Below are 25000 nucleotides of genomic sequence, written 5' to 3' on the forward strand. Positions count from 1 at the left end.
TCAGCAACGAAACAACAACAACCAAGTCACAACAAACAACTAAACCAAACTGGGTCATTAATATCAACACAACAGAACCTGTCAACAACTTCCACAAGCTCATACCACACATGGCATACGAGGCAATCACTCAACACATTAACATCATTCTCACCAACCGATCACTTTCTTGTTACTCTAGTGGCCATTTGAGCTCGATATCTTTCAGAAACAAGCAATTTTGTGCCTGGAACGCGGCGACTGTGTGTTTGTTGCTGCTCACACGTCGGCTGGTAAAACAGTGGTGGCTGAGTATGCGATTGCTTTGTCTACTAAACACATGACGAAGACGATTTATACGTCACCAATTAAAGCTTTGTCTAATCAGAAGTTTAGAGATTTTCGGATGAGTTTTGGAGACGTTGGGCTGGTGACGGGAGACGTGCAGATTAAGCCGGATGCTGCGTGTCTTATTATGACGACTGAGATTCTTAGGTTAGTGGAGTTGTGATGGAAATAGTTGGGGGAATTGACAGACATGTACATAGACAGATACTACTGTGTGTACACAGACTGATTGACAGATGGATGGACAGACATGGTGACAAACAGACAGACACACTAATGGACAGACACAAGACACACAGACATCTAGACAGACAGACAAACTAACAAACAGACAGACACACAGATGGATGGACAGACAGACAGACAGACAGACAGACTGACTGACTGACTGACTGACTGATTAACATTATTTATTACACACAAACTTCTACATACAGAACACTAAAAGTAAAAATATTATCCATGACAGTTCAGGTCAGTGGAATCACGGTTACAGCAAACTACAAGTTAAAACTATACGCATGCAAATAGTAGTTGAAGATCAATTCTAATGAACAGCGCCTTGAATGGCACTGTCCAACATAAATCCTTTCTCTTCTGTTGGGAGAAGACGTGACAACTTGTGAAGAATGACACTTGCATTTGATCTCTGTAGAAGAACAGAGAATCTCTTCCTCCAGTAACAACGAAACTCGGCTTCGTTGCAGTGATCTTCAATGTCTCTAGATCTTTTTGCCAAAGTATCAAGATATTCTGCTGCACTGTCTCCCCAGCTTCCGAAATGCTCAAAAACTGATTGACTGACTTACATATAGACACATGCAGACAGAGAAAGATAAACAAACACAAACATAGAGACAGATGGACAGTCAGAGAGGCCAGCAGCTTGATGACAGTCTGGACAGACGACATTACTGACATGTAAAGAAGCAAACACTTCAAATATATGATCCTAACGAACATCTTAATTTCTTGTAGTAAAATAAATTTATAAATTAATAATATATTATTTATATATGAATTTATTAATTAAATTTTTAGTTTAACTCTTTGTTCATTTTGACTAATTTTTGTGTTTTAGGTCTATGCTGTACAATGGATCTGATGTGATTCGTGACGTTGAGTGGGTTATCTTTGATGAAGTTCACTACATCAACGACACGGAGGTGACCGTAAATGATCACGTGACTGGCTGGTTTGTATTGACATCAACTTGTACAGCGAGGTGTTGTGTGGGAGGAAGTGTTGATCATGCTGCCTGATCATGTCAATATTGTGCTGCTGTCTGCGACTGTCCCAAACACTTATGAATTTGCTGACTGGATTGGGTAGGTGGTTTAGGGAGTGGAGGTGTGTTGTATAGTAGGAGATGAGGCAAGTAGAATGGCTAACAAACAGTGAATAGACAGACTGACAGACAGACAGATACACAGACAGACAGACAGACAGACAGACAGACAGACAAATAGGCAGACACACAAATAGACAGACAGATGGATGGACAGACAGACAGGCAGACAGACGGATGGACAGACAGACAGACAGTTGGGCGGACATATAACAGAAAAAAGTACTCACTTTGAATTGAATGTCAATAAATATTTAATGTCTTTAACACTTTACATCACTTTACTCTACCAACCTCATATCACATAGTATTACACATTAGCGACAATTTATCTGCTTTAGTATGCTAGTCATATCTCATTAATATTCTCTCTCAACAGACACACAAAGCAAAAACCAATCTATGTGATCAGCACTGCAAAGAGGCCCGTCCCTCTTGAACATTATCTCTACACTGGAAACAGCAGCAAGACATGTGATGAACTTTTTCTACTTGTTGATGCTGACGGACGATTCTTGACTAAAGGGTATGCTGTGGTAGTCGTTTGTGTGTAGGTCTGGTGTGGTTTGTGTTGTAGATATCAACGTGCTGTTGATGCAAAGAAGGCAAGAGAGACGAAGAGTTCGGCCGGGTTTGGAACAAAGGGACCACTGCATGGAGGAAATTTTAAGCAGGTTTATATATATAATTTAATATTCTATATAAACATGTAATTAATATTCTATATAAATATATAAATAATATTCTATATACAAATGTCTGTCTGTGTGTATTTACGTGTGTATGGATGGATGATTAACTATCTGTTTAAATGTCTTTCTGTTTGTGTGTCTGTGTGCCTGCTTGTTTATCTGTCTGTCTGTCTGTCTATCTGTCTGTCTGTGTGTCTGTCTGACTGTTTGTCTGTCTGTCTGTGTGTCTGTCTGTGTGTCTGTCTCTCTGTCTGTCAAATTTTCATATATTTTTATACATCAAAGCTAATACAGGTGAAACTAAAGTAACAGCTAATGAACAACAAGTGTGACAGCTACAATTACAATTACACAAATAACAAGTAGCATTAAAAAGCTCCCCTGCGGAGCCTACAAACCAAAATTTAGTTTACTGAATTGAAAGTTGAACAACATCTAGACTGTGGCCAGCTTTCTGTCCATATGTTACTCTGATTATCTTTCTAGCCAACACCGAGGCATTACAACGCTGAAGTTGTACTGACAAACGTCTTCTCCAATGTGTCTTGAAATCTAAGGAATTGTTTCTTCCTTCTTCATCTCTATATAGCTTGGAAAGTTTATTGAGGAATGTTGATGCTTCTTCTCCCCACCCACCAAAGTGCTCAAAAACTAGTGGAATAAGGGTAGGAGTGTACCCTCCAGGCAACTGCTCTTTAGAATATTTGCTATGTTTGATGTCTTCTCTCCTTCTTGCTGCAGCTTCATCCATAGTTGCTGCACTTCTCAGAATGTCCTGGCTCCAGGGGTGAGCAAGGGCCACATCAAGCTCAACATTTCCCCTACATGTTGAGTCAAACACAGCAATGTCTGCCTTTCTGTATGCCTGTCTGTTTGCATGTTTTTCTGTCTGTCTGCTTGTTTGTCTGTTTGTCTATCTATCTGTCTGTCTCTCTGTCTGTTTCTCTGTCTGTGTCTGTGTCTGTCTGTCTGTCTGTCTGTCTGTCTGTCTGTCTGTCTATAGCACGCTTTAAAAACAAACAAATTTTCTTTAACGTCTTACCTGAGGTTTGAAGTGGCTTTACTTTTCACCAGTTGGATTAAAAAGTGTGATTGTGGTCATGATTTGGATGAATACGGATACCATCTTTTAACTTGTAAATATGGGGTGGACCTGTGTGGTCTCACAATTCAGTCTTAAATGGGTGGAGTGAGTGCCTGTCTGACCTTCACCTTCTCCTTCAAACAGAACCAAGACATCAATACATCAATACTGAAGACTATCCAGACATTACAATGTTTGATCCAAATACTAAACAGAATTTGGATATTGATGTGTTCCTGGCTCATCCATGGAGTCAGGACATTATTAGGAGGGCTAGCAAGGAAAATGGTCATGCTGCCGTGACAAGAGAAGAAAAGAAAATGAAAAAATATTCAGAAGAGCTTGTTCCAGGAGAATATGTATCAAGGTGTCTTCCTCTTGTGATAGAACATTTTGGGAGGTGGGGCACAAAGGCAGGGAATTTTTGCAGCATTTGTCACAACAGTCAGCAAATCCAGAAGCCAATTTTAATGCTTTCATGTTCATGTCGTATTGGAGAAAAAGATTTTGTACAATTCTGCAAAGATGCAATGCCAAAGTTATCCTTAGAAAACTTTCAAAACTGTCACCTAATCATGGTGATTTAGATAGATTATTTGATTTTGACATTCAAAGTCAAGTCCATTAGTTAATGACTTTGTTGTTTGCAAGGACTGATTTGTATTTAAAAAATCCTAGCATATGTACAAGTAGAATCTGTATGAGAATAAATTATCTGTCTGTCTGTCTGTGTGTTTTGTGTCTGTGTTATGTGTCTGTCTGTCTGTCAATATATATATTTTCAAACGTCTGCCTGTTTGTTTGTCTGTCTGTGTGTCTGTCTTTTTGTCTCTCTATATGTCTGTCTGTCTCTATCTATAAACACAAGATCTCTTGTCTGTGTTTTGTTTTTATCATCTCGTTTGCTATATCAGTAGTCAGGCCATTAATTCTATACGTCATGTGACCTCTTATCACAGGACAAAAACATCTTTCTTTCTCTTATTAATAAACTAAAGAAAGACGATCGTTTGCCTGTTGTCGCCTTCACGTTTTCTCGTAAACGATGTGATGAGAATGCAAGCGGTCTGACAACAATTGATATGACGACGAGTGCAGAGAAGAGTGAGATAACCGTCTTCTTCAGCAAATCAGTGGCAAGATTGAAAGGCACAGACAAACAACTACCACAGGTATGATGTCACATTACGTCGTCTGTTTATTGTTTATTGGTTTGTCCCTTTGTTTGTGTTTATTTTTGTTTATCTGTTTGTTTGTTTGTTGGTTTGTTTGTCTGTTTGCTTGTTGTTTGTTCATTGTTTGTTTGTTTTTTTTATCATATCATCATTGCAGGTGTTGAGATTGAAAGAATTGTTAGCACGTGGTATTGGAGTCCATCACAGTGGCATTCTACCAATCATGAAAGAGGTATCAATAGCTGCTTGTTTGTTGTTGTTTACTGTTTATTTTATGTTGTTTAGTGGACAAACTTGTAGACAGACAGACAGACAGACTCAATCACTTATGGACTACAAATCTGTTGTCATATTCAACACATTTGGTTGCTTATTTAATGTTACATTTTCATTCTCTTTCTCATGCAGGTAATTGAGATGCTCTTTCAACGTGGCCTCGTCAAGGTTTTTCAAGCATCAAAATATTTATGATCAATTTAAATTAATATTAATGTTATTGATATTATTGATATTAATATTTTTAAAAATTATATTAATCTATTAATTAATTATTTAATAATAACTATATATTATAATATTATTAATTAACTAATATTAATATTAATATTATTTTAATTTTATTATTGCAGCTCTTGTTTGCTACTGAAACGTTTGCAATGGGTGTCAACATGCCGGCTCGTACTGTGGTGTTTGACTCTACAAGGAAACACGATGGGACAGCATTGAGAAATCTTCTTTCAGGTGAATATATTCAGATGGCTGGACGAGCTGGAAGGAGGGGATTGGACTCGACGGGCACTGTCATACTCTTGTGTAAGGGAGATGTACCTGAGACGTCAGAATTACACCAAATGATGTTGGTAAGACACACACACACACACACACACACACACACACACACACACACACACACACACACACACACACACACACACACACACACACACACACACACACACACACACACACACACACACACACACACACACACACACACACGCATGCACACACGCATGCATGCACACACACACGCACGCGCGCGTGTGTGTGTGTTTTATGTTTGATGCCATCTGTTGTTGTAGGGTCGTCCTACAAAGCTCGAGTCAAAGTTCCGGCTCACTTACAGCATGATACTCAACCTGCTGCGGGTGGAACAGCTGCGAGTTGAGGACATGATGAAGCGCAGTTTTGCTGAACTCGATCTTCAACGAGACGCACAACAAGCATCAAGTCAGCGGCAAGAACTGGAGCAGCAGATTAAGGATTTTCAAGAGAAGACTTTTCCAATGTGCGACGACATAGAAGAATATTACTTTGCTGCATCGGAGTTGAATGAGTTGAAGCATTCACTGCAGGTTAGATGGTTTGATAGAAATAGAAACCAGACACACATATGCATGCACACACACACACACACACACACACACACACACACGCTCTCTCTCTCTCTCTCTCTCTCTCTCACACACACACACACACACACACACACACACACACGCATGCACACATTTGTCATTCTACATGATTCACTTATTTCACAATCTCACAGTCACAGATCACCAATTCTCCACAAGCAGCCAAACTCCTCTCGTCCGGTCGTATCATCGTCATCAACAACCAACACCACAACAACACGTTAGCCGTTCTCCTCCAACCCTCAACATCCCGCAGTCGTCTGACAACATCCGTGAGTGACACATCAAAGTCATACACAGTTTTGATTCTTTGCAATGAGAAACAACGAGACGTGACGTCACAGCAACCAACTACACATGCATCTCACTACACACCGTCAACTCCTGCTGTCATATCGGGACGAACGCCGTTGTTTTGTCCGGATGGTCCGTGTGGTCACGTGGTGGTTGATGTGAAGCCGATTGAGATCGCTGTGATTACTGATCGGATGTTACGAGTGAATGCGAGTTATATTATTGATGATTATAGGAAGAGGCAACAGACGAGGTTTAGGTCAGTTGGTTGGATACGAGTGTTGATGTTGATTGGATGTGGATTGTTTTGTGTGCAATGGGTATTTGTAAGTATTTTTGGTTTGTTTGTAGACAGACAGACAGACAGACAGACAGACAGACAGCAAACGTGACTTACAACAAGTTTCTTAGTGGGGCTTTGAAGGACCTAATCCACCGCGACTTGCCTCCCGTGCAGCGTGATTCAGTTGATAGTGAAGCTGTACATAGATCGGCTGCTTTAAAACTGATCAGATGTGGTGAGCTCTCTAAGGCAGCCCGAATTCTTACAAGTGATGGCTTAGCCCTTTCTTCTGCTGAAACAATCGGGAAACTATCCTCGAAGCATCTCAAACGATTTGAGGAGCCGAATCCAATGCCAGAGTTTAAGTCGTCTTTCTCTTTGGATGAGGAAGTCTTTCGCAAGGTTATTTGACATCTGCCAAGAGGCTCTAGCTCAGGTCTATCTGGATGGAGGTTCGAACATCTGAAAGTATTATTGGAAGATATGTCCACTGCTGAGGGTCTCTTTTCATTATACTCTGTAATTGCAAGGGGTGACTTGCTGCTTGAGATTGCGAAACTTCTTTCAGCTTTGAAATTAGTGGCTCTGCCTAGACCAAATGGAGATGTGAGGCCTGTAGCTGTTGGTGAATGCCTTTGCCGTCTAGCCACTAGAGCAATTTGCCACCAGAGCAAGGTGGGTTTCATGGACTATTTCTGTCCCATACAACATGGTGTTTCTACTCCTTGTGGTATTGAGCTTATTGGTCACCACATCTCACTGCTGCTGGAGAGGAACCCAGAATGGGTAGTTTTGAAAGCAGATGTGAAGAATGCGCTTAATTTGCTCAGCAGAGAACATATGTTACATCAAACCAATTCTGTTTACCCATCAGTGGCAAAACATGTGTTCCAGATGTACTATGACGTCGGTGCCTTAGTCGCCATGCAAGAGGGCTGTTCAGTTTTATTACAATCAGAAGTCGGTGTCCACCAAGGTGACCCTTTAGAGTCTGGCTTTGTTTGCACTGACCATCCATCTATCTCTTGTCAACCTGCAAAATATCTATCTCGAAATCCAAGTTCTTGCATACTTGGACGATGTCTTCTTGGTGGGTGCTCCCACTGATGTGATCAATGCATTCAACTCTCTGTCTGTTTGCTTCCAGGAGCTGGGCTTGAACATTCGTCACGACAAATGTGATCTTTATTGTCCAGATTTAAACATCTCTATCCCAGACTGTCCAGTCCCTGTCAAGTTTGATGGCATTGCTATTTTTGGGATTGCCAATTGGTACAGCAGATTTTGTCTCCAGCTATTGCCCTTCATTTGCCAATTCTGGTAACCGTCTGTGTGATCAATTGGTTGCCTTGAATGATGTACAAAGTGTTTCTTTACTGCTTTGGTACTGTCATGTGTCTCGCCTGAACCATTTATCCAGAACTGTGTGTCCTAGTCTGCTTTCAGAGGCAGCTGAAATTCACGATCTGCAAACTCGCTCAGTCTTCTCCAATTTGTTATCCTGTGATCATCTCAGTGATTCCGTGTGGTGGCAGGCTTCTCTACCCATCCGTCTGGGAGGTTTGGTCTGTCCTCAGTCAAGTCTGTTTTATCTTGTGCCTTCTTGGCTTCGTGGGTTCAGGCTCTTGTTTGCTTGCCTATACGATTCCCCAATTTGAAGTCATTTATAGACTCCTTTCTTGCAAGTCCATCAGAATTTCCTATGGGTATTGTGTTAAGCAGCCTCATTCCTGCTGCCAGTAAGTTGTCGTATTACCTTCCAGAAAACAACAAGCTCCAAAAGAAGTTATCTTCTGAGTTAGCTGAATCTTCACTCAACAACGTTCTGAAAGCGTCTGTTTTGATGAGGGATGCTGCTCGTTTTCGTTGTCTAACTGGTAAAGGTGCCGGTGCCTGGATTAGTGCGGTTCCTTCCTCTGCAAGCTTCGCAATTGACTCTTGCGTATATCGCTTGGTGTGCAAGCTGAGGTTAGGTTTGCCGGTTTGCTCATCCGAATGGTTAAGATCATGTGAATGTGGAGCTGCTTTGGATGATACATTACTGGATATCATCTTTTGTCCTGTAAATTCGGCGGAGGGCCCATTTGGTGCCATGAATCTATTGCAGAGGTTTGGGCGGATTGTCTCAGGGAGCTTCAATTACCATGCAGAAGGGAACCTAGGCATCGGTATTCCAACTCTGAAGATAGGCCTGATATTGTGTCGTTGGGTCCATCATCAGGCCTGGGAATTGATCTGGATATCTCGCTGGCACACCCATGGAGTGGCGAGGTCTTACCATCATCTGCTAAATTGACGGTGCAGTGGCGAAATGCAGAGAGGAGAATAAGAAATTGAAATACAAGAGTCAGAGGCTTCTAGATGGTGAGCAAGTTATCTTGAAGCCGCTTGTACTCAAACATTTTGGTAGATGGGGCGAGGAGGGGGAAATTTCTTCAGTCACTCGCTTTGCGTTCACGGGATGGATCTGGTTGGTACAACACTGCCGAGTTCCTAGACTATTGGAGAAAGAGATTCAGCGTACAATTGCAACAGTGTTGTGGTCGCGTAATCCAGCGCAAGATGTCATCGTCGTGCTGGAAGATTTCTTGACATACTGTTGTTCGTCTCAGTGTAGTTTAGCCTTAGCTTTTGTTTTGTTTGTTCTTGTTGTTTGCAGTAGTGTTATATTTGGAACTGTAATTGTTTCTAGTTTTAGTTGTTTTAAGTCCTGGTATATGTTTGTTAGCGTGTCGTCGTTGTAATGTTCAATCATTTGAAGAATATAATACCTTTGACAGGTAGACAGACAGACAGATAGACAGACATACGTGTGTTGTAATTACGTATAAAATGCTACAAGTCATTCTCCATTCTACTGCATGTTGCTTCATATTCATTAGGGACAATCCACCAGGAAGGGAATGCTCTATTGCTACTCAAGAGCTTCTTCGGCTTGTTGAAACCAACCCTGATGGTCTCGAAGCAATAGATCCAGTCAAAGATCTCAACATGAGAGACATCGACTTCATAGAGAAGTTCAGACGCTCACAGTTTCTAGAGCAATCACTCCAGACATTTCAGTGCGTTCACTCTCCGCATTTTGTTGAAGCGGTTAGTGCTGGAATGTTGTAAGCAGTTTGTGTGTTTGTTGAGCATTGTGTGCGCTGCTGTTTGGTGTTTAGTTTGAACAAACGAGAAGGAAGCAGAAAATGTTGGAGAGTCTCAATCGATTGAAGTTTCTTCTCTCTGACGAGAGTCTTCAACTGCTGCCAGAATATCGACAAAGAGTTGAGGTGTGGTATCTACGACTTGTTTGTTTGTTTGTCTAAATTTTGTTTGTGTGTTTGTCTGCCTGTCTGTCTGTCTGTCTGTCTTTTTGTTATCTATATATTGACTATTACTGTAGATTTGATCTTTTTGTGTCAGGTGCTCAAGCGACTTGCTTTTATTGACGTTGATACAAATGTTCAGTTGAAGGGTCGTGTGGCTTGTGAGATTAGCAACCATGAGTTGTTTATCACTGAACTGGTTTTTGAGAACATTCTTCGTGACCTGGACCCAACAGAAATCGTCGCTATTCTTTCTTGTTTTGTCTTTCAACAGGCACGTGTGTGTGTGTGTGTGTGTGTGTGTGTGTGTGTGTGTGCACGTGTGTGTGTGCACGCGCACACGTGCGTGTGTGTGTGCGTGTGAGTGTGTCTGTGTGTCCACGTGTCCGTGTGTGTCTGTGTGTGTGTCTGTGTGTGTGTGTGTGTGTGTGTGTGTGTGTGTGTGTGTGTGTGTGTGTGTGTGTTTGCGTGTGTGTGCGTGTGTGTGTGTGTGTGTGGTGTGTGTGTGTGTGTGTGTGTGGTGTCTGTGTGTGTGTGTGTGTGTGTGTGTGTGTGTGTGTGTGTGTGTGTGTGTGTGTGTGTGTGTGTGTGTGTGTGTGTGTGTGTGTGTGTGTGTGTACATACAATCCACTTCTTTGTACAGAAACACACCAGTGAACCTCAACTAACAGAGACACTACAGAATGTAGGTATTTTCAATGTCCCACATTATCACCATAAAACTTTTTACTTTTTCTCTGTAGACAAAGGACCAGGTGATCGATCTCGCAACTAGATTGGCTGGAGTGCAAATGGAGTGCGATCTCCAAATCACCGTAGAGGAGTTTGTTGGAGAACTTCACTTTGGTTTAGTTGAAGCTGTTTACGAATGGGCAAGAGGAATGGTAATATGGACAGTAGTATCATATACCATCACTCTTGTTCGTATTGTTTATGTGTGTTTATCTGTTTGTCTGTTTGTTGTTTGTTTTCATTTGTTTGTTTTATTTGTTTGTTTTAAATCTATCAGTCAGGGTGTCTGTTTGTCTGTCTTTTTGTTTGTCCATGTATCTGTCGGTCTTTTCGTCTGTCCATTTATGTGTTTGTCTACTTGCCATTCACTATTCCTGCATTTTCCAGCCATTTTCAGAGATCACCAATCTAACAGACGTTCAGGAGGGCATCATAGTGCGTTGCATCCAGCGACTAGACGAAGTATGTCGTGATGTTCGTACGATTGCAAGGATGGTCGGTGACCCTGTACTGTATGAGAAAATGGACCAAGGCTCGTCGCTCATCAAACGAGACATTGTTTTTGCTGCAAGCTTGTACACTCAATGAACACACTGTTGGTTTAATTAACAAATAAAGTTGAGAGCAAGAGATTGATATCAATGCATTTGCTACTCTATCTTTTGTGGTTGCTGTAAAACTGGTCAGTGTGCAGAGAGAATGATTGCACGTGATCAAATTTTAATTAATAGTTGCGGATGGGAATGTCACGGGACTGTTCCCTTTATTGTAGACTGTCGGTTGTTATGTGCGGTGAGTACAGCACTCTAGAATAAGTTTTGCTGTCATGTCTTCTCGTTGGCGCCATTGATTGACGCATATTCTATCCTACGCGCGTAACAGTTGCCTCTTTTTCATTGTGAGTTGTTTTGCATGGTGGAGTGTTATTGTTTCTTTGTTGTGTAGAAATGAACAAAAAATTATTGTTTGAAGTTGTGTATTATGCGATATGGGAGTTGATATCAATAGACGTTATTTTGGGGTATGTGTTGTGAGTTCTAATGTGTGTATTGGATGTTGAAATGAACTGCACGTCGTTTGATCTCAAAATAGGACACTCTTCTGATAAAAGCGTGTAGGAATAATCAGAAGGAAATGGTTGAGTTTCTACTCACTCAATCAGCAGATGTTAATAGGACTAACAGTGTGAGTTGATTGAGTGTGTGAAAGTGTGATGTGTTGTTGCTAAGATGATAGATATCAACTAGATGTAACAATCTAATCCAACAATCAACGTTTTGGTTTGTTCTTGCTGGTCAAGAGGCAGCAGTGTTGACTTGTGACTGGCTGAAGCAGCCATTGCATGCAGAGATGAATAATCTTGTTGGTTTTTATTTGATTCAACTTGGACTGTTGGAGACTATTTTTGCAGTAGTTATTGTCTTATCAGGTCGTCTTCATTTTCTATTTTCTTTTCTCTTGCAGCATGTGTACAGTGTGATGGAGGAATAATGATAATAATACATTCTTGTGTATGCAGTGTGGATGGACAGGTTTGATTGTGGCAGCAGAGAAGGGATTTGTTGATATAGTGAATATACTTTTGAAGACCAAAGATATTAATGTGATGAAGAAGATTGATTTTGTGAGTTTGAGTATTGAGAGGTTGTGTTGATATTGTGGTGTCTGTTGTGCATGTATTAAACATATTTGTGAGTGTAATGCATTGATTTTGCTATTGTTTGTGTTTGTGTGTTGATCATTCTATTGAATGTCTCATTGTGTGTGTTGAATGGAATGTCTGTTGCTTTAATATATTTTAACATAAACACTCTCTCACTATCTTATCAGTTTCTTCTTTACTCAGTTTGGATGGACAGCCATCCATATTGCTGCAGCGAATAATCACGTGACCATTGTAGAGAGACTTTTGTCTTGTTCTGTTCCTGTTGATATCAATGATAATCTTGGTCGTACACCACTGTGGTATGCTGCCCATGGTGGTCGTGTGTGTTGTGTTGATGTTCTCCTAAGACATGGAGCGAGTCCCCGACATAAGAGGTGATGCATTCAATATCCTTCAGTCACTAGCATTACTAACGTGATGTCATTGTGGGATAGTAATGCCTTATTTGGATCACCACTGGAGATTTCCAAGGAAGAGGGTCACAGCGATGTGGTTGAGATGATGGAAGAAGCCATAAGATGTAAGTGAAAGAAACAATTAATTTGTGTTTTTGTTTTTTCTTCTTTTGATTTAATGTGATGATTTTGGTGTGAGGTTAGATTGATATTGTTGAATGATTTGCTTGTTATCTTGTCTGTGGAGCTATTGTAGTGATGTGCTGCTTTTGATCTTCTCACTTCTTTTCCTCTCAACATTTGGGTTGAGGTGATGTGTCTGCTTGTTTTATTGTGTGTTGTGTGTGTGTGTGTGTCTGTCCATTTGTCACTCAAATCAGTTAATGAGTTAATAATATTTTCCTGTTGTCTTCTCCTCTACATATCTGTATGTTTATCTTTTTCCACACTCGTGTGTAAATTATTATTTGTTTGTCTTTTGTTAATTTTTATCTGTTGGTCATGTTGGACAAATTGTTGTTGCTTGTTGTTTTAATTAAATTATCTTTGTGTGTGTGTGTGTGTGTGTGTGTGTGTGTGTGTGTGTGTGTGTGTGTGAGTATTTGTGTGTGTGAGCAAAGTTTCTTTGAGTTTGCAATCCTGTCCATCACTTTCAAGTATTATTGCTGAGTGTAGCGAGGCTTCTAATCCGGGTCACACAATAGAAATGGGCATGATCCTATATGGGTCTCCATCGAGCTTCTGGCATGTGTGTGTGTGTGTGTGTGTGTGTGTGTGTGTGTGTGTGTGTGTGTGTGTGTGTGTGTGTGTGTGTGTGTGTGTGTGTACACAAATCTCAAATTTCTCCTCCCCATGACCACGTTTCATGCTAGGACCTACCTTAAAAAATCATTTCCGTGTCCCACTACAGATGAGTCTAGGAACGATTCGTCTAAGTGACTGAACGGCGGAGAAAATGCTTTCTGAACTTTCGTCACCCCATCCTTTTGTATTGTAGCTAGGGACTGTGTGTACTTGACAACAAAGAAACACCTTCAGGAGTTGAATGCCACCTACAGTCAACTATTCACACGTTCCATACTTACAGTATCATCAATCCTTTACTACACTGTGCTGCATCTACCATTGTTGATAGTCAATGTTTGCTGATATCAATTTCTATGTCAGTAAATACCATACCACTGTCGTTACAACGGAACTGAGTGCATACCTAGACTGTACATTTCAATTGTCTTGATCACGATCGCAAAACGACGACTACCTATACCAGGCCTATAAACGTAATCTAAACTACTAGGAAGTTTGCGTGTTGAAACAAATACGTATTATCTAGCTAGGACTAGGCGTTTCAGTAGACGGTCTGAGAGCTCCTTTGGAAGTGTTACTCACGCACGTGAGGCGCCTACAGATACCATAGAACTAGTATGTTAATAGAATAGTTTCATTCTGTAGGATGCTACACACACACACACACACACACACACACACACACACACACACACACACACACACACACACACACACACACACACACACACACACCACACACACACACACACACACACACACACACACACACACATACACGCTCGTAGCTCTGAAACGAGTAGAACACAACTTCGTTTACTAAAACAAATATTTTTCATGCCAACATTAAAACTTACTATCCGGGACATCGGTCCTGCATTTCCACTTGGCCTGTTGCGTTTTAGATCTGTTGAATGGGTGAACGACTCAAGCACGTGAACGCAGAACAGCGCACATATGACGGTAAGAACAGCATCGCGTCGCTGTTGCTCACTCTTCTCTGCGATTTCGAACAATTTTCATTTTAGAGCCTCTAGGCTGCGCATTCTACGTTCTCGCCGCTTTGTCAATGGTTCTCATTATTATCACGTTTCCTTTCTCTCTTTTCTGCTGCATCAAGGTAAGTTTGGCATAGAGGGCCTCCTTTTAGGTGCTCAGGGTCGGGCGTTTGGTCGACGCCTTTTGCAACATTGAACGGTTCTAGCGCTGAGTGGGATGCCTTTTGTATTAAGAAACGGTTACAAAAACAAGTTCAGTCTGTTTGATGCCTGGTCAACATCGAAGGAAGTGAGGAAATGGCAAAAACGCGCGCAGCGCGGTTTTTTTGACATCAACGTGGAATATTAAGCTTAAAATATTGGTACGTGCGTCGTTTATCCAGGCTGTAGTAGAATTAGTGGTACGATTTCGAGTTGCTTAATGCAGAATTCGCGTTAATATGTCGCGTGTAGCGCGCGTTAGCATACAGGATGAGGCCATGGCATCAAGTTTGATGCGTTTGCTACTAAGATACACGGTGACTGTAGGATACTGTAAAATAGTTTCCGTATTTTGGTCAGACGTTATGTGACAGTTAGTAGTGTGATGGTTATGGTCACGTGACATGGACATGCATATTGATTTTGTTTGTATTTTAGATTGTCACTGAATATGAGCGAGCTGTTATATTTCGGCTTGGACGTGTTGTGTCTGGCCGTGCAAAGGGACCAGGTGTGTGTGTGTGTGTGTCACTGTGTGTGTGTGTGTGTGTGTGTGTGTGTTGCTTGATGAGTAAGTGTGTGGTGATGATGTGTGTTTATGTGTAGGACTGTTTTTTATATTTCCGTGTATGGATAACGTGAGGAAAATTGATTTGAGGACCATCTCGTTTGACATTCCACCACAAGAGGTTGGTAGTTGGTTTTCACACCACACAAACACACACACACACACACACACACACACACACGGACGGGGGGACACACACACACACACACGGACGGGGGGACACACACACACACACACACAATGTGGACTGACATGCACACAGACATAGAAACATGTGTCTTTCACTAACATTTCCATGGTTGATATCAAGTTTATCATTTTGTTCCCTCTATGTGTGACTCAGGTTCTAACTCGAGACTCTGTGAGTGCAACAGTGGACGCTGTTGTGTATTATCGTATCCAGAATCCCACGATGTCCGTTGTCGAGGTTGAGAATGTTGCTCTATCGACATTCCTACTTGCACAGACGACATTGAGGAACATGTTGGGTACGAGGACTCTTGCTGAGATTTTGACGGATAGAGAAGCCATCAGCCACGAGATGCAGTCGCAACTTGATGAGGCGACGGACAAGTGGGGAGTCAAAGTGGAGATTGTTGAAATGTTAGTGTTGTAACATAACTGTTTGTCTGTCTGTCTGTGTGTCTGTCTCTTTGTCTGTATGTATGTATGTCTGTTTGTGTGTCTGTCTGTCTGTCTGTTTGTGTGTTGGTCTGTTTGTCTGTCTGTCTGTCTGTTTGTGTGTTGGTCTGTCTGTCTGTTTGTGTGTTGGTCTGTCTGTCTGTTTGCATGTTGGTCTGTCTGCCTGTCTGTTTGTGTGTTGGTCTGTCTGCCTCTCTGTTTGTGTGTTGGTCTGTCTGTTTGTGTGTTGGTCTGTCTGTTTGTGTGTTGGTCTGTCTCTCTGTCTGTTTGTGTGTCTGTCTGTCTATTTGTGTGTTTGTCTGTCTGCCTGTCTGTTTGTGTGTTGGTCTGTCTGTCTATGTGTTGGTCTGTCTGTGTGTCTGTTTGTGTGTGTGTCTGTCTGTTTGTTTGTCTGTCTGTCTCTTTGTGTATTGGTCTGTCTGTCTGTCTGTCTGTCTGTCTGTCTGTCTGTCTGTCTGTCTGTCTGTTTGTGTATTGGTCTGTCTGCCTGTCTGTTTGTGTGTTGCTCTGTCTGTGTGTTGCTCTGTCTGTTTTGTGTTGGTTTGTCTGTCTGCCTGTCTGTTTGTGTGTTGGTTTGTCTGTCTGCTTGACTGTCTGGCTGTTTATTTGTCTCTTTGTCTGTCAGCGTGTTACTCAACTTGTTTGTTTATTGATGTTGTGCTCATTATAGGAAAGATGTTCGCTTGCCAAGACAGTTGCAACGAGCTATGGCAGCTGAAGCAGAAGCGTCACGTGAAGCCAAAGCAAAGGCAAGAACATAACCGTGGGTGTGTGTGTGTGTGTGTGTGTGTGTGTGTGTGTGTGTGTGTGTGTGTGTGTGTGTGTGTCCTTCTACATTTCATTATAATCCATGTATTTCTCTCCGTAGGTGATTGCTGCTGAAGGTGAGCAGAACGCCGCACGTGCTCTCCGTGAGGCTTCCAGCGTCCTTGACCAATCACCAGCCGCTCTCCAACTTCGCTACCTCCAGACCCTCACGACCATCTCAGCCCAGAACAACCACACCATCATGTTTCCCCTCCCTCTCACTCTCATACGTGAAATATTCGGACGTGGTGGGGGCGGCGGCAGTCAGTAATGGTTGGAAATTGTGAGGTCACTTTTGTCGTTCACTGTTGCAAGAGAAGAATTTTGCTTGAATGTTCCGTAAATGTTGCAAATGAGGCGGCTGTTGACATGCAGTATTCATAGACGGTTTGTGTGTGATTTTGTAGTGGTCGCTGCTAAGTGCTTATAGGCTGTTGTAGAGCATGTAACTAAAAGTCTAAAGCAACACTGAATCTTTATTGAAATTAATCACCGCAAATAGTTTGTTGGACTCCGAGGTTGCATACGCTGTCGCCGTTTCATGCGCGCGCTACAAATCTGCACCATGGAGTTGGACCTACTAAAGCGACCGATTCTTCGTGCAGACTTGACGCATCGCCCATTGAGCGACACAAACTTGCATGCACTCGATGCATCTAGGCCTGTCAAGCAGCAAGAAGAAGGTGACATCCATGCACGTGCAGCAGAGTTTGCAGATTGTAACGCACTTTTTTTGCTTTCTTAGCGAATTTGGGATGCGGTTTCTACGTCTGCATGTTGTTTTCGTTGTTGATTGTTTTGCTAACGTTTCCGTTTTCGTTGTTTTTCTGCATCAAGGTGAGTGGGCGTGGTCTAGAATGGGCGTGGTCGTGTAGTTATTTGGTTTCTGACACGTGCACTAGACGACACATTGCAGCTATATTAATTAATTAATCGTTTTAAAGCTGGAATTGTATGTAAGACACTAATGCTGTTAGTCATGTGACAGGACTTCACACACACACACACACACACACACACACACACACACACACACACACACACACACACACACACACACACACACACACACACACACGAGACGTTAATGCTTGTACCTATTGTCTCAATTGTTAGTGCATGTTGTTTGTTGTTGTTTAGATTGTAACCGAGTATGAGCGAGCAGTAATCTTCAGGCTCGGTCGTATCATATCAGGACGTGGGAAAGGACCAGGTTGTTTGATTTCTTCTTGGGCGAAATGCCGTTGATGTATCTGTCTGTTTGTGTATATATAACGATTATGTACAATGTACAGGACTGATTTTTATCTTGCCATGTTTGGATAACATTAGAAAGGTTGATCTACGGACTGTGTCGTTTGATATTCCACCTCAGCAGGTTGGTGTGTATGTGCATTCTTAGTGTATTATGAAAATGATATCACACCCATGCGCTGACACACACACACACACACACACACACACACACACACACACACACACACACACACACACACGCACACACACACACAGGCACACACACACGCATGCACACACACGTGCATACACACACACACACACACACACACACACACACGCACGCATGTGCACGCACACATGTGCACGCACACGCACACACACACACACACACACACACACACACACACACACACACACACACACACACACACAAGCAAGCAAACAGACAGGCAGTCATAAAATCCACTTTTTCTTGTAATTTGCTGAAGCCATTTTCTGACGTAGATTCTAACTCGTGATTCTGTGAGTGCTGTGGTGGATGCCGTTGTGTATTATCGTATCCAGAATCCCACAATGTCTGTGGCCGAGGTGGAAAACGTTAGTTTATCAACATTCCTACTTGCACAGACGACATTGAGGAACATGTTGGGTACGAAGACTCTTGCTGAGATTTTGGCAGAAAGAGAAGCCATCAGCCATGAGATGCAGAAGCAACTTGGCGAGGCCACAGACAAGTGGGGAGTCAAAGTGGAGATTGTTGAAATGTCAGTACAGTAGTAAACATTATTATGTGTGGATGCTGCATGTTGGTCTGTATTTACGTATGTTTGCATCTGTATCTGTTGTCTGTTTGTCTGGGTCTCTGTCTGTATTTTGTTGGTTTGTCTGCCTGTTGTCTGCTTGTCTGTCTGTTGACTGTTTGTCTGTTTGTCTGTCTGTTTGTTTGTCTGTTTGTCTGTCTGTCTATCTATTTGTCTATCTGTTTGTCTGTCTGTCTGTCTGTCTGTCTGTTTGTCTGTCTGTTTGTCTGTCTGTTTGTCTGTTTGTTTGTCTGTCTATCTGTTTGTCAGTTTGTTTGTCAAGATCTTGTATTATTAAGTGTGAAAGCTTGTGCATTTTTTATTGCAAGTATGTGTTTACCTTTTGCTGTATTGCAGGAAAGATGTTCGCTTGCCACAGGAACTACAGAGAGCCATGGCAGTGGAGGCTGCAGCTGCACGTGAAGCCAGAGCAAAAGTTAGACATTGAATTTAACTACATGTGCATATACATGCATCATGCAGATACACACACGCGCGCGCGCGCGCGCGTGTGTGTGTTAAACATCGATTTTGTACTTGGCAGGTCATTGCTGCTGAAGGTGAGCAGAATGCAGCACGTGCCTTGAGAGAAGCTTCCAGTGTGCTCGACCAGTCACCAGCAGCCGTGCAGCTTCGTTACTTGCAGACATTGACGACCATTTCTGCACAGCAGAACCACACCTATCTGTTCCCGTTGCCACTCACACTGCTACGAGAAATATTTGGCCGAGGCAAAAGTCACAAGACGTAGAAAATGATATTAATGCTAACATTGTAACATTTTTTATGTTAATTGCTTACTGTTTGATATCAATGTACCATTTTATATTTTGGGTTTACTGTGTTGATATCAATGTACTATTTTATATTTTGGGTTTACTGTTTGATATCAATTTATATTAAAAATTTTGAATCATTGAACTTTTGTGCTGCTATTTTTATTAATATTAATAATAAAATTATGACGTCATTTGGAGCAATTCATGATGCCATTACACACAGTGACGTCATGTCACGTGCTAGCTCTCGCATCATGTGGCAGTGGGACACCAAGGCCAAAAAATGTTCAAATTTGTGTCGTTTCTCTTTTTGTCTCACGTGAGCGCCGCTCATCCACGTGGCCACTTGCAAACGCTTGGTTCTCATCAGCCATCAGAAGGACACATTGACGTATTGGACGGATCCAATGAGTTGCCACGCCCACGCGACTTCTACTATCAGTATGTGCTGCCACAGCGACCAGTTGTGATCAGACATGCTATCATGTCCACTCCACCACTCACAACATGGACTGATAAATATCTATCGTAAGTATGTGGATTGTATTAGGTATTATGAATAATAAATGTTTTAAAATAATTAATTTAATAGGTAATATTAATATCAATATATTAATCTATTAATATTATTTTATTTATATTTTATTTTATATTAATACAGTATATCTTTAAAATATTGAAAATAAAATCTAAATTTATTTATATAACTAATTAATATTTAATAAAATATTGAAAATTTAAAATCAATTTTATTATTGATTTGTTTTCCTTTTTAATTAATTAATATCTTAATTATTTATTAATTATGTAATAACTTAATTAAGAAGTCACGTGATCTATATTTAACACATAATGTTGATTTCAATAATTCATGTTTAGAGAGCAATACGGGGATGTAGAAATTGGTATTGAAACTCTTAAGAAAGAAGATCGCAACCAACCTGGTAAAGTAATTACTTTACGAGAATTTTTGCAGGTGCCATGGATGCATTGCAATATGTTGGAAATGTTTTGTGGTTGTATGTGATCGTTTTACTGTAGAAATATCAGAGTGAAGAGATCTACATGGTTGATAGTTTGCCCAAGCAGTTGCAGAAGGAATGGATGGTTCCTCGATTTTTGCTTTGTGGTGGATACACGGAGAACATTCATACACTATACACCTGGTTAGGCTGCATTATTTGTTACGTGTTACGTGTGTGTGTGTGTGTGTGTGTGTGTGTGTGTGTGTGTGTGCGTGTGTGTGTATGTGTGTGTGTGTGTGTGTATTGTTTGTCTGTCTGTCTGTCTGTTTGTCTGTCTGTCTGTTTTTCTGTCTGTCTATCTGTCTGCTTGTCTGTCTGTCTGTCTGTTTGTCTGTCTGTCTGTCTGTTTGTCTGCTTTTCTGTCTGTCTGTCTGTCTGTCTGTTTGTCTGTCTGTCTGCTTGTCTGTCTGTCTGCTTGTCTGTCTGTCTGTTTGTTTGTCTGTTTGTCTGTCTGTCTGTCTGTCTGTTTGTCTGTCTGTCTGTCTGTTTGTCTGCTTTTCTGTCTGTCTGTCTGTCTGTTTGTCTGCTTTTCTGTCTGTCTGTCTGTCTGTCTGTCTGTTTGTCTGTCTGTCTGCTAAGAATCATTTATTTCTTACAATCACACTATCATACATCACAGCAGAAACTACTCGACTAAAGCTAAATGCTTTATAGTGTTCATAGGTAAGTGTATACATATTTTCTGAGGCAAAAGAGACAACTAAAAGTACACTAATGATAAAAGAATTGAGTGCTGAGTGACTCGGGAATCTGACACCCACCACACAACACATTCAATTTCTTCTGAATGACCCGTGCGTTGCACTTTTGCAGCTGCACTGAAAAGCGTTTACGCCAGAAGTCCACAAATTCCGGTGCGTTTGGCTGACCAACTTCGTCTGATGAGAAAGCTGCTAGCTTTCGCAAGAAGTTCCTGGCCTCTTCTCCCCATGCACCGAAATGTTCGAATACCAAGGGGATGGCTTTGAGAACTGAAGTCCCAGGGAGCTTTTGTTGGCTGTATTTTGCCGCCTTCCTATTCTCACGTTGTTTAGCAGCGACGCCTGTTCTATCAGCAGAGCTTGGAAATGCATCCGCACTCTGTCTGCTTGTCTGTCTGTCTGTCTGTCTGTTGTCTGTTTGTTTGTCTGTCTGCTTGTCTGTCTTTCTGTCTGTCTGTCTGTCTGTCTGTCTGTCTGTCTGTATACGTACAGTATCCAAAACTTGTTATATTACCACATGCATATTTGTTCAAGGCTAAGCAGCGGTGGAACGTCATCAGTCCTACATGTTGATATGTTTGAGAATTTGCATTGCGTCGTCCATGGATCCAAGAAATTTGTCATCATTGACCATCAATATCTCGAAAGCATTAGAATGGACAACAAAGAGAGTGGCTACTTTGAAATGGATGTTGACAGGTAGACAATTGTAATATATTTTATTGCAGTGTTGTTGTCTGGTATAAAGCATCAACTGCTGTAGAGTTGATCTCGAGAAATTTCCCGGTCTAGTGGGTGTGCCATGGTATGAGGCTACAGTATACAGAGGTGACTGTCTCTACTTGCCTTTCATGTGGCTTCATCAGGCAAGCTTGTCTGTTCACTTGCTGGTCTGTCTGTCTGTTTGTTTGTCTGTCTGTTTGACCATCTGTTTGTCTATCTGTCTGTTTGTCTGTCTGTCTGTTGGTCTGTCTGTCTGTCTGTCTGTCTGTCTTTCTGTCTGTCTGCCTGTCTGTCTGTCTGTTTGTCAATCTGTCTGTCTGTCTGTCTGTCTGTCAATCACATATATTTGAACTTTTATCTATGATACATTTTGCAATGCAGGGTACTAGTCCAACTACTAGTAGTGTTCATCAACTAAACTAAGCTAAAATTAAAACTCGTGTAAAACAAAATGAGGTCTGTCTGTCTGTCTGTCTGTCTGTTTGTCTGTCCAATACATATATTTTCAACATTGAAATCTACAATCAACACAACTAAGCAACTCTACTGTCCCAATTGCACAAAATCTCTACCAAACTAAATCTCTACAGAAACCAGCCCTATATAGGGCTGTACAGTAAAGCACATTAATAATTGTGTGTATTGTTCATTCTCTTCACTTTCCTTGTATGTTCCAGTAAGCGGGATGTCTTCCTGGAAATCACTCTAGCGTTACATTGTTGTAACTGAACTGATAAACGTTGTCTCCAATATGTTGTAAAATTGGATGCATTCTGATGACCGTCCTCATCATAAGACATGAGAGAAAGAGTCTTTAAAAACTGTTGAGCCTCATCACCCCATCTGCCATAATGTTCAAATACCAAAAGGGATTGCTGTTGGTGCATACCCTTTGGCATACCCTAACACTTTGGCTTTTGGGGACCTATGGCTGAAGACTATCTCGATAAGATCTCCAAAATTTTAAAAGATGCAAATGGAAAGAGCAGTGAAACAGACTTTAGAGATAGATGAAGAAAGCAACTGTCTGTAGTTGTACAGTCTTGCAACTCTCGTGTGATTTTTAAAAAGTTGTCAAAGTTGTCTAAGTGCAATTTTGATGACTTTCTATATGATAAAGACATTCAACATTTTGTTCATTGACTGTTATTGTTATGCATACGTAAAGTTAGCGATTGTTATTAGTAGAGTAAGAGTTCAAATATAATAATCTGTCTGTTTGTCTGTCTGTCTGTCTGTCTGTCACATATATTTGAACTTATATCTATGATACATTTTGCAATGCAGGATACTATGTACTGTCCAACTACTAGTAGTGTTCATCAACTAAACTAAGCTAAAATTGAAACTCATGTAAAACAAAAAGAGGACTACACTTAAAAACTACAGTGTACAAGCAAAGCCTCCAGTACCAGCTGTCTGTCTGTCTGTCTGCCTGTCTGTCAATCTGTCTGTTGTCTGTCTGTCCATCTGTCTATATTTATTAATCAATTTGTTTATGTGCAGATGTACGCTGTCCACATACGCTTACAATTTCATCTTCCTTGTTTTAGGTTCGATCATATGCTGGTGACGAAAACAAAAACATGGCTGTCAATCTGTGGTGGCATCCTTTCAAGTGACATCACATCACATCCTTTGTACTGCTAAACAACGTGTTGTACAGTGCACTTTGTGTGTTCAGATTTAATGAAAGCGATTGCATCAAGCGACCCAATATTCCACAGTTTCTCAGTTTTGATCACTTTACCCCACGGCCGGCTCTTTCAATAAAGTAAGATTATCAATTGACACCATTAACACACAATACTGTGTTAGCTAGTGTACGTGTCTGTATGAAGGACTATACTCAAACAAACAGCTCAAACCGATGGATACATTTACCTCTCAGATTTTAAGGATTTGGTCAAAGAGGTAGGACAACATGTTTATACTCTGCAATTTATTGTGTGTGTGTGTGTGTGTGTGTGTGTGTGTGTGTGTGTGTGTGTGTGTGTGTGTGTGTGTGTGTGTGTCAGTGTGCATGCATGTGTACACATGAAGAAGTTGTAAACAGTTGAACACACATACACACACACACACACACACACACACACACACACACACACACACACACACACACACACACACACACACACACACACACACACACACACACACACACACACACACACACACACACCACACACACACACCACACACACACACCACTGGGAACATATATTAATTAATTAATTAACAATTTGCTATTACTGTAATTAATATTAATGTCTCTTCTTAGCGAATGAGCAACTTACCAGAGGAAGTCGTAAATCAGGTAATGTTGTACATGTACACACAGCAGTGATAACGCTAATTATTTAATTAAAAATTAGTTAATTTAATTTATTAAATTAATTAGCAAATAAATAATTTAAAAAAAGAGTTGATTTGTGAGCATATTAATTAATTTGTGAACATATTAATTAATTAATTTGTGAGCATATTAATTAATTTGTGAGCATATTAATTAATTTGTGAGCATATTAATTAATTAATTTGTGAGCATATTAATTAATTAACTTGTGAACATATTAATTAATTAACTTGAACATATTAATTAATTTGTGAACATATTAATTAATTAACTTGTGAACATATTAATTAATTAACTTTTGAACATATTAATTAATTTGTGAGCATATTAATTAATTTGTGAACATATTAATTAATTAATTTGTGAATATACTAATTAATTAATTTGTGAACATATTAATTTATTAACTTTTGAACATATTAATTAATTTGTAAACATATTAATTAATTAATTTGTGAGCATATTAATTAATTAACTTTTAAACATATTAATTAATTTGTAAACATATTGATTAATTAATTTGTGAGCATATTAATTAATTTGTAAACATATTAATTAATTAATTTGTGAGCATATTAATTAATTTGTAAACATATTAATTAATTAATTTGTGAGCATATTAATTAATTTGT

The 25000-nt window shown here is 40.6% G+C and overlaps 4 protein-coding genes across 5 annotated transcripts in view; all 4 read left to right on the top strand.

Annotated features, from left to right (window-relative positions):
• Positions 1–13301, top strand: part of LOC134190538 (superkiller complex protein 2-like) — an 18103-nt gene extending 4802 nt beyond the window's left edge. The window contains exons 11-33 of one of the 2 annotated variants that reach the window (XR_009971649.1): positions 1–122; positions 182–474; positions 1409–1493; positions 1549–1655; positions 2055–2201; positions 2253–2349; positions 4411–4623; positions 4784–4858; positions 5035–5070; positions 5256–5486; positions 5709–5981; positions 6176–6594; positions 9501–9711; positions 9783–9893; positions 10027–10203; positions 10573–10614; positions 10673–10813; positions 11049–11453; positions 11607–11682; positions 11754–11846; positions 12181–12285; positions 12508–12701; positions 12762–13301. The exon at positions 1–122 is cut by the window's left edge and continues 1 nt beyond it. Coding sequence is in view for 1 of the 2 variants with exons in the window: in XM_062658991.1 (XP_062514975.1) it covers positions 1–122; positions 182–474; positions 1409–1493; positions 1549–1655; positions 2055–2201; positions 2253–2349; positions 4411–4623; positions 4784–4858; positions 5035–5070; positions 5256–5486; positions 5709–5981; positions 6176–6594; positions 9501–9711; positions 9783–9893; positions 10027–10203; positions 10573–10614; positions 10673–10813; positions 11049–11249 (2981 nt within the window). In the remaining variant the exon portion in view is untranslated. Of the gene's footprint in view, positions 123–181; positions 475–1408; positions 1494–1548; positions 1656–2054; positions 2202–2252; positions 2350–4410; positions 4624–4783; positions 4859–5034; positions 5071–5255; positions 5487–5708; positions 5982–6175; positions 6595–9500; positions 9712–9782; positions 9894–10026; positions 10204–10572; positions 10615–10672; positions 10814–11048; positions 11459–11606; positions 11683–11753; positions 11847–12180; positions 12286–12507; positions 12702–12761 lie in introns of those variants that run through there. The other variant, XM_062658991.1, reaches the window with a different exon arrangement.
• Positions 13302–14368: 1067 nt separating this feature from the next.
• LOC134190639 (stomatin-like) lies at positions 14369–17230 on the top strand. Its single transcript, XM_062659099.1, has 7 exons — positions 14369–14492; positions 14558–14649; positions 15167–15239; positions 15335–15417; positions 15640–15899; positions 16609–16687; positions 16807–17230. The coding sequence occupies exons 1-7, from the start codon at positions 14444–14446 to the stop codon at positions 17014–17016; spliced, it is 846 nt and encodes a 281-aa protein (XP_062515083.1). The 5' UTR covers positions 14369–14443; the 3' UTR covers positions 17017–17230.
• A 64-nt stretch (positions 17231–17294) lies between these two features.
• Positions 17295–19670, top strand: LOC134190481 (stomatin-like). The gene is made up of 7 exons (XM_062658927.1): positions 17295–17428; positions 17491–17582; positions 17886–17958; positions 18041–18123; positions 18489–18748; positions 19142–19220; positions 19329–19670. Exons 1-7 carry the CDS (start codon positions 17311–17313, stop codon positions 19533–19535), a joined length of 912 nt encoding a protein of 303 aa, XP_062514911.1. The 5' UTR covers positions 17295–17310; the 3' UTR covers positions 19536–19670.
• A 170-nt stretch (positions 19671–19840) lies between these two features.
• The window catches only part of LOC134190480 (bifunctional peptidase and arginyl-hydroxylase JMJD5-like), a 6264-nt gene continuing 1104 nt past the window's right edge, over positions 19841–25000 (top strand). Inside the window, exons 1-9 of the mRNA XM_062658926.1 lie at positions 19841–20091; positions 20443–20539; positions 20605–20729; positions 21824–21988; positions 22053–22155; positions 23566–23630; positions 23697–23786; positions 23854–23926; positions 24294–24329. Of these exons, the coding sequence (XP_062514910.1) occupies positions 19847–20091; positions 20443–20539; positions 20605–20729; positions 21824–21988; positions 22053–22155; positions 23566–23630; positions 23697–23786; positions 23854–23926; positions 24294–24329 (999 nt within the window). The 5' untranslated portion in view covers positions 19841–19846. The remainder of the gene's footprint in view (positions 20092–20442; positions 20540–20604; positions 20730–21823; positions 21989–22052; positions 22156–23565; positions 23631–23696; positions 23787–23853; positions 23927–24293; positions 24330–25000) is intronic.

The sequence above is a fragment of the Corticium candelabrum genome, chromosome 15 (genome assembly GCF_963422355.1).
Source record: "Corticium candelabrum chromosome 15, ooCorCand1.1, whole genome shotgun sequence".
Taxonomy (NCBI): Eukaryota; Metazoa; Porifera; class Homoscleromorpha; order Homosclerophorida; family Plakinidae; genus Corticium; species Corticium candelabrum.

Coding starts and splice junctions, on each gene's coding strand:
- LOC134190639 (XM_062659099.1), top strand. CDS start 14,444: ATGGGTGAACGACTCAAGCACGTGAACGCAGAACAGCGCACATATGAC. Junction 14,493..14,557: donor AGAACAGCGCACATATGACG/GTAAGAACAGCA, acceptor TTTTCATTTTAG/AGCCTCTAGGCTGCGCATTC. Junction 15,900..16,608: donor AAAGTGGAGATTGTTGAAAT/GTTAGTGTTGTA, acceptor TGCTCATTATAG/GAAAGATGTTCGCTTGCCAA.
- LOC134190481 (XM_062658927.1), top strand. CDS start 17,311: ATGGAGTTGGACCTACTAAAGCGACCGATTCTTCGTGCAGACTTGACG. Junction 17,429..17,490: donor TGTCAAGCAGCAAGAAGAAG/GTGACATCCATG, acceptor TTGCTTTCTTAG/CGAATTTGGGATGCGGTTTC. Junction 18,749..19,141: donor AAAGTGGAGATTGTTGAAAT/GTCAGTACAGTA, acceptor GCTGTATTGCAG/GAAAGATGTTCGCTTGCCAC.